We start from the raw sequence: 9,192 nt of genomic DNA, 5'->3' as shown, positions 1-9,192 counted from the left end.
GCGTGCGAAGAGATGTCTCGAGTCGTGGGGTGTCTCTCCGGATGCCGGGTGCACGTTGGCTTCGCTAGGACATCTGCATAAGCTGGAAATTTAGTCGACCTGCTCTGTCGTTTCTGCGGTTCAGCTGAGGAGACGCCATTTCACCTGCTTCTGGAGTGTGATGCCGTAGCGAGGCGACGAGACATATGCACTCATTACCTCGGACGGCTCCCCTAAACTTCCTGTAATCCTTAGGATTAAAATATGTATTCTGTAATTTGGTTTCCATGCGGCCAATGTTGTTGTTGTTGTAGCGGCACTACTAAGCCCCGCCTATTTTAGTTTATTTATCAATCGTTGTCGTCAAGCTTAACTAACGATAGCCCAAGAAATGGGCAGCTTCGGCGGGGTCGGAATAAAGGGAGATTGAGCTGGCATATGAAGATGTGGTTGGTGTCGTGCGTCTCCACATGCCAGACACCTTTTGGCGATATTGGGGTCGAGTCTGCACAGGTAGCTGTTAAGACGGCTACAATATCCCGACCGTAATTGGGCCAAGGTAGCGCAGTTATCTGGTGGTAGTCGAAGCTCTACGTTTGCAATGGGCGGAGATTGGGCTGCGATCACGGCATTCATAGGTCGAGGTGAGAGGTGGTGACCGACCATCTATGAATGTCGTTGATCACTCGTCCAGGGGCTCAGGCGACATCAAAAAGCAACTTGTCGCTGTCCGTGGTGCGGCGTTCTGACAAGTTTGCAGCTTCTTCCATTGTGTTCAACCAGTCCCCGGCGACCAACCAGGCGCAGAATAGTTCAGAACCGGCCGCCAAATTGTATCTTGTCAGCAACGTTTCTGTGTCTTTGCCCCAGGTGTTGCCGGCGAGCGACTTGAGGACCTTGTTGCAGGTCTCTACTTTGCGGCTCTGTACAATTGCGGTTGTATGCGCCGAGAATGAAAGCCCCTTCAAATTTTCTGGTTCACCGTCGGGATTGGTGTGTCGTCGACGTAATTTCCTGGTTGAAACCTAACCTCCTTCGTCCAGGTGGTGAAGGGAGTCGCCGGATTGAATTTGACTGATGGCTGTTGTGACATACGGGGAAGACTGTGTGTGGGACCAAGAGCTGCTGGTTAGTCCTAACACGGTAATTATAGATAGTGGTATAGCGGAGAAGTAAGGCAGGGTGAGTTTCGGCCATCTAATTCTGCTTAGAGCTGTGAACCCAGCCAAATGAAAAAACGCTCCTTTTTTGCTGAGAGGTTAGTTTGATATGACTTATTTATTTTTCGAAAATTTTACCACTTAATTGTTTCGTAAATAACGACAATAATTTAATATTTCTCACTGCGAGAACGTTTTTAAGCAGCTATCGCGATTTGTCTTGCAATGAGGTTTTTACAAGCACAAATCTGAAATCAAAAATATGTTTTTAAAAACAATTTCCTCTTCGCAAGCACCACGAAACCGCCTTGAAATCAGTGGCTTATTGCACTCCTGAATGGTAACATAGACAACTAAGCTATTTTCAAATGTGCCTTTATTTATATTTTGAAGTTTTAAAAACTACTCTCATATAGTATGTATAAAGTTAAGTAAGCGATTATGTTAAGAATTCATTTAAAATTCTCAACTTATGTACTTAATTTTACTTTCACCCTGCTTCTTTATTTTTTTCTTCAATACGTTTTTTGATCATCATTATATAGACCGAGCTAATGCATATATTTTTACTTTAGTATGCTTTATGAGTATATACTATAGTTAAGGTATTTGTATACATATTAATATTGTATTAATAAATATCGAAAAATATTTATTTATATTTATGCATGTATATATATATATTATGTATGTATATGTTAGTATGTATTTAAGTATATGATACGGTTTATTTAAATTTATAGTTTGCATAACAAAACATATTTATATTAACATAATTCCATATTTATCAATTATTTACATCGCATTATACTCCTCGTGCAGATTCGCAAAAACTACATATATGTACTTACAGTTACCGCACAAAAAACAAAACATCAAAACGAACTTACCCCAAATCTATACCTTAAAAAACGGTCATTTACATTTCGACACAATCGATACTTAAATCATATAAAACATTTTTTAAACTAGTTGCGTTATGTATATAGTGCAGATATAACAGAAGTAATCTTAACAGTTCAACAATAATAAACTTGCGCGCATTTCGTTCGGAAAAGCTTTCGTTTTTTTTCACTAATATTGCTTTATGATGTTCTTGATTTCGATCAGTCGTTTTCGATCAGTTGAGAGGATAATTTTATAATTAAAACCATAACTTGAAATAGAAAAATGCTGCAATTTGAGTTTATAGGTACAAAAACTACACATCAACAAATGTTAAATGGAAACCTAGTTAAAAGCTACGATACTTGTTAATTCGCTTAATCCAAATAGTCCATTGTTTTTATAAACTTTACTACAGAACCAAAGAGTGTCCAATGGAATTGTTCTTCACCCTCTAATTTATCGCCGATAAAGCAGGTTATATACTCAACTGTTGACAGCAAAAATGGTGGATTTGTCTAGGGAGCAAATGGCGAAGGTATTTAAAAACGTATTATTGTTTAACGATATTAAGTACTTACCATAATCACAACATAAATTAATACCGGCAAAATATCATCAGCAGCTGGCACACGACCACTCGACATATGTAAAAGACTCATAATGCTCGAAATACATCTGCAATTAAGAAAGTGTGGTATACTGATAAAAAAAATGAAATGAGACATGAATAATACAACACACTATTCAAAAAATGTTTTACACACTTTTTAAGTGAATTTGACTCGTTAAATGTACTTGACTGACTTTCATACCAAAGAGAGTAAATGCAGAGACCGTACCGTTTTACTTTTGTTATTTTGAGCAGAAATACCGATTTTTTCAGCCAATTTTGCTATATTTTAAACCAACTTTAAGTTAAAACTGAGTTTATCAATACATGACCCTGGCATAAGTATGTATATGTGTAACATTAATTTTCTAATACTTCAATTTTGTTAGCCATTCATCACGTTTACCTTATCACACATTGCAATTTTTCACGGGGCGTTTTATATGCTGAGATATACGAGAGCTGTTGCTGTGCAAAAGACCAAGGTGCTTCGGAAAGGTATACTTGAGGAATGCAAAGAGCCGGATGTGCGGGGCTAATGACACGCTGCAGCTTTGCTATATGCTCTGAGAGTACACTGCATTTGGATACAAACAATTTTACATTACAGCACACTTCATATATATATAACTTCAGCCGTCACTTACGTGTCACGCGACAGGTCGGCATCTTCATTGGGAAACATCACCTGCTGGTAAAGGAGAGTCAGTAGTATACGTTCAATTGATAAACGCGCTTCTTGCGCCTGCCATTCTGGCATGCCATGCAGTATGCCTCCTGTCATGAGTAATTCCTCCATTAAACCATCAATAAATTCCTCGATAAGTTCAATCTTGTCATCAGAAACTGTAAGACGGGCAAACTCCTCTTGAAATTCTGCCACCTTTGCCTGACGTTTCTCAAAGAATAGACGCACACAAATGGTCATTAAATAACGATTGCAGGTGGCACTTTCGCTGCGCAAACGCGTTTCGAACTGTTCGATATTCTCCATCATTAAGAGTAGATTTTGACGATATCTCATTAAATACTGTAAATAGTTCTGACGCTTTTGTATGTCCTGCTGTAGTTCTTCGAGTAACTGAGTGTGTTGACTGCGTTCGAGTGTGGAAATGCAACGTATCGCCTCTGAGACGTAAGAGATTTGTTGGAAATTTTGCAAATTTAGCGCTTGTGCGAGCTGTATTTGCAGATATGTGAGCAAGGGCGAGGCGTTAGTGTACTAAAACAAAGTGTAAAAGGTGAATAGATATAAGTGACATGCCCTGATGCAAGCTTTTTAAATATGCGTGACTGCTTACCGTGGTATGGCGAAAATCGCCGGTATGTAAATCAGTCTTTGACAACACGGTCCGTATTTTCTTCTTAATCACATTAAAAGCGAGCGTTTTGTCATGCAGTAGAGCACTCGGCGATCTAAAATTATATTCATTGAATCCGATGGACGATTTAGAACGAAAGAAAATTGTTAGTTTTACTCACTTCGGCTCCACATCGGAATGTTTGCAATCATTTGTAGACGAGGCAGCCGCCGCGCCAGCTAAGCAATTGCCCATCGAATCAGAGTTCGTCGCCTCACTTGAGCTGCTCACCTTACGCCGATACTTCGCCAATATATCCTCACTCATATCGCAATAATTCGCTGTCATGCCACCAGCACCACCGCCTTCTGCGCCAGTTAAGGGCGTGTTGCGGGCACCATCCGAACTAGTGCCAACACCAATCACTTCGAGCGATATTTCCGATGTATTAGCGCTGAACGAAACACTGCGATTACTGGTCGTGTGTGGCGTGTAATCGCCACCTGCTACTCCATCAACTGTATTTTCGATGCCGTTATGCAGATGTGAAGAATGACGTGAATGCGATTTGTTACCACGTCTGTGCTTGAAAATACCTTGCTTCAATTTGTTAAATATACCAGAATGGTTATTGGCACTAGAGGAGGTGTGCGAGCCCAAATTGGGATATAACACGCGAGCATTGCGATGAGAGGGCAGATGACGGCCGGCGACAACAGTACTTGTGTTTGCTATTGCGCCACTGTCATTATGACTACTGCTGTTCTTATCGGCCGAAGCGTCGAAACTAATGCTTTTCGGTATANGAGCATTGCGATGAGAGGGCAGATGACGGCCGGCGACAACAGTACTTGTGCTTGCTATTGCGCCACTGTCATTATGACTACTGCTGTTCTTATCGGCCGAAGCGTCGAAACTAATGCTTTTCGGTATTGCTCCCGTGGATTTTGTTGGTTTCTGGCAGCTGCTCATGCTAACTGCAGCACCGCTCAAGCTATTCGATAGGATGGCACGTGAAGTAGAGGGATTGGTGGCACATTCCTTAGCGCTAGAGTCCGCATCGTGTAGCTGCAGTTTCTCTGTCTTCACGCACAGCAGCATTATCTGCTCTTGTTGTTGACTTTTGTCGTCGTCCGTTTGTGATACAGTTGGTATCATTGTTACTCGCTTCGAAGCATTCACAACATTGCTGATCATGATTTCATGATTTTCATAATTAAGACTTTGATGACGGCGCATAACTGGTACAGAGCTATGGACGCCAGTTGATTCGGTCTGCTCTCCAGGTGTCATCGCCATTATGCCATTGCGCCGGCCGTCGAAGCCTGCGTTTCGTGCCTCACTTGTTGCGTGGCGATGTTCAACATTTTCTTCGCCAAACAAATCTACCAGTGGTGGCTCCCTTGAGGGTAGAGAGGGTTTTTCCTCTTCACCAAAGTCACTGAAATCAATAAGGTCTTTCGGACTGCTGTTAAGCAAAGTCGGGGCGTTATTATTATGTTGCTTCTTCTTTTTCATACCACTCTTATGATGAGGCTTAGGCGGTTTGCTCGCAGTGGCACACGCAGCACTTGCTGCATCTTCAAATGTTACACTCTGATTTGAGATGCTGCTCTCAGCTGATGTTTGACGGCGCATGTGTGGCGCACCCAAAAATGTTTCTTTGCTATCGGAGTTACAACTACTACTTTTGTATTCCTGTTGAAAATTATTTTCGCCGCTATACTGATTGCTTGTGCGTGCAGAGCTACGTGCCAAAGATGACAGTCCCCCGTAAGGTGCACTATCTGCCGCATCTTGCTCGACTTTAACCGCAGCTGCTGCTTCGTCATACAAATTCGCTGCATCATAAAAGGCAGAGTCATCTTGGGAGTGATCGCTGCTCCCGCTGCCATGGTTGCCACCACCAACTCCGCCACTGACGTCTGCATTACCTTCTTTACGAATAGGGGCGACCACTCTATTTATGCATCCACCAAGCGCTGGGCTGCCACTGTTGCCACTTATTGGGCTGTTGTAAATGCCTGCGGTGGAGGTACGAAAACCCCTTCCGGTACGTGCCGAATAATGCGGGGAATTCGAAGTGCGGCGCGTGGGCTGTGGTGCAGATATGGCGGCTGCCAGCTGATCCCGCTCTTGCTCTGATCGTGCTCCCGAATCTGTTATGTCCGACTTGGCGGTAATGCTCACATTATCGTCCGTATCTACTTCTGCAAATTTTTCAGAGTCACTGGCCAATACATCGGTGCTCCAATTGGACTCGGATCGTTGATCGGAAACATCTAGAAAGGCAGGACGCATTGCTCCCGCGCCAGCAAGTACATCAAAATTATTGTCTCCCGGTAAGACCACTGCTGATGGAATAAGCGGCGTGGAGAAGTTGCGATCCCGTTCACGTTCAGTGGCATCCACCGTTTCAGAATCACTCGCCAGTACGTCAGTTGACCAAGTGTCCGATATGATAGACACTGTTTCATCACCTTCAAATTTTTTTATTTCGAATTTACAAAACTTGTCTTCAATATCGGAACGTGCTTTAGATATAAGTTTTTGCATCTGTGGTGTAGGCAGTGCATTGTGCACTGACTCACCATCAGTTACTTGAGATGAGGGAGTATCACGGCCACTGATATTTGGTGTGCCACGACCGGACACATTTGCCGACACCATATCGGAGAGATTATCGTTTTGATCATTCTCTTCTTCTAACTCCAGTGAACTGGTAACAGAATGATTTGATGGCGCCTCGCTAACCGCTTCTAGATTGTCTGAGTTGCCAATGGAGGCATCGTCATGCGATAGTGAAAAGCGCGTTGTTTTCGAATGCAACGGACGCAATACGTCGCTCATATTGTCCATGCCATCAAAGCCGTTAGCGACTGAGGACGACTTGTCGATGGTATTATCTAAATTAACGCTGCCCGTATCGACTAAGAGTACTTCGCCATTCGAAATATCCTGACCAATGCAATTCATTTTCAGAACTTCCTCTTCAGTAAGCGGTTGTAATTTGTGTTCATCGCCATTGTAAATACTGAAGATAAGTATGGGCTCATTTTCAAGAACATCATTTGATGGTATTGCGCGTATAGGGGATGAACTATTAGAGCTCATTGATGTGTTTGACGATGCAGCGGCACTGCCGTTGTTTGGATGATGATTATCGTGTAGGTAAGCTGTAGGAAAGTGTTCTGATGAATGTTAGTGAATAATGACGACACATTTTTATCGTTAAGAAAATAAGACTAAAGGCTCTTAACTTCTCAATTTTAAGGAATATAGTTAAACCGTTTAAAACGTAGCTACAAAAATTTCTATATAAGTTTAACTAACGAATTAAACATACCTTAAAAAAGGTAAGTTAACGGCCCTAATTGAAATACAAAGTGAGTGATTAGTAATATTACTAACTAATATGGGAGATACATTTCTATAATTATTTCAGGTTATAAGTGATTGAGAACTTATTAACGCGTCTAGCCTATTGTGCGATTCAAAAATACATAAACGATTTTTTTTTTCATTACGTTTGTAGAAAGTTATCCTCTTTTTTAGTACTGCAAATATGATTGTTAGCAAGAAAAAAATTAAAATAACTACATAAATAAATAAAAAAATATGCAACCTACCTTGGCCCATGCTGGATGCATGAACACCACCATTCATCAGCCCATTAACATTGGCGGATGCCGATGCTGCTCCGTCGGTTACTGGTTGCGTTACAGTATTGTTCGTATTAAAGCTCATACTCTTGGCAATCTTACTCTTAGTCGCCTTACTCAAACCCATGAAACCTTGCTTGGAGCGCTCTTTAAGGCTACCCGTTTCCCCATTGACTGGCAATGAACCGGCGGCATCGGCACTACTCGACTGTAAACGTTCACCAGCCTCTTTAGATTCCGGCAAGTGTGCAAGTATTTTTTGCAACTTCTGACGATCTTCAGGTGGCGGATCAAATTCATCATTAGCCATAAGGATGCGATAAAATTCTACAAAATAAGCAAGCTCACTTTGCGTGCTCAGCAAACGTGAACGATCGAAGTCACTTTGTTGCGATAGTATAGCAACTACATCTTCGCCTGATTGACTCATTAGGAGCAAATCGATTAAATTTGAAACACTATTTGCTTCGAACTTTGTATAAATCTGAGCGAATTTCGCATCGATATCATCGTGTTTGGCTAAAGCAAGCATTTGTATAATTTGCCCGATTTGTATCAGATTGAAGCGCACCTGCTCGGGTATGGGCGCATCGATGATGCCCATTATATCTGGACTAACTATAGCTGGGCAAATAAAATGCGTGAAAACCATATCCGTGATTATTTCGTTTATGATCTTATCGGAGAAGTGTGACTGCTTTAGTTGATGTGACATTGTCTGCACCAGCCAGCGGAGTGTCGACGGGAACAAAGACCAATTAAAAGCTAGGCTGTCAATAAATGATTTTGCCAAAGCATGAAGCTTAGCTATGGTGTTATGGTGGAATTTATTGACGTTCTCTTGGTAGTCATTCGAGTCTTCAGCGCCAAATCTAAACATAAATTTTGAATTTGAAAATGTAGGACAAAAATAAGTAATTAAAAATTAAAAATAGCTGCCGTAACTTCTAACGTTTAAGCTTTGTTGTTTTTTCCATTTTTCCTAACAAACAAATCGTGGTACAACGCTCAATAACACTATTATAAAAAATAAAAATTTAACGATAAGCTTTTTTAGTTGATGAAAAAAGAAAAAAAATCGTTTTCGTTTTTCTCACATCTAAGTACAAACAAACTCAAATTTCGAAATTATATAGACCACGCACCATCAAACGGTTAAATTTTTGTGGAGTTTTTTCTTTCCACTTAAGTAAAATCTTTTCTAAGTATGAAACCAATCGGACCATAAATACGGCTTATTCAAATATCTCAACACCCGCCACCTGGGGGATTGATTCATCTTTTCTTTTTTCGGTTCTGAACTAAGTTCGTAATTTTAAGTATCTAACTAATCGGGAAGTTGGTAAAAAATTGATTGCAAGATTTGATTACATATAGGTGAAACTTAAAAGCTTGCAAAAAGCTACAGTTAATTAAAAAGCCAAACAAAATTTATGGAGTAAGCAAACTATGGCATGATTAAAAGCTTTAATGTATGTATACAAAAATTTATAAAAGTCTGCTTTTGGTTTATTTTTAATTTTTCTTTTAAATCTTCAAATGACTTATTTTACCTTTTCAAGCGCTCTTTACTGCTAAAGTTCTCCACCACT

General features: G+C 40.8%; 1 protein-coding gene across 1 annotated transcript; it reads right to left on the bottom strand.

The window, feature by feature from the left end:
* Window positions 1–1,498: 1,498 nt before the first annotated feature.
* Gapvd1 (GTPase activating protein and VPS9 domains 1) lies at window positions 1,499–9,188 on the bottom strand (the record flags this gene model as incomplete). The annotated part of the gene is made up of 9 exons (XM_017636854.1): window positions 1,499–2,542; window positions 2,606–2,702; window positions 3,044–3,214; window positions 3,285–3,859; window positions 3,939–4,053; window positions 4,120–4,637; window positions 4,767–7,114; window positions 7,568–8,472; window positions 9,154–9,188. Coding segments are annotated over 9 exons (4,905 nt in total), but the record flags the coding sequence as incomplete, so codon positions are not given.
* Window positions 9,189–9,192: the final 4 nt, after the last annotated feature.

This window comes from Rhagoletis zephyria, unplaced genomic scaffold, assembly GCF_001687245.7.
Source record: "Rhagoletis zephyria isolate East Lansing unplaced genomic scaffold, Rhagoletis_zephyria_1.1 Rzeph_scaffold_19405, whole genome shotgun sequence".
In the NCBI taxonomy this organism is placed as follows: domain Eukaryota; kingdom Metazoa; phylum Arthropoda; class Insecta; order Diptera; family Tephritidae; genus Rhagoletis; species Rhagoletis zephyria.
The sequence above is the reverse complement of the archived record's forward strand: the minus strand, read 5'-3'. Positions and strand labels throughout refer to the sequence as shown.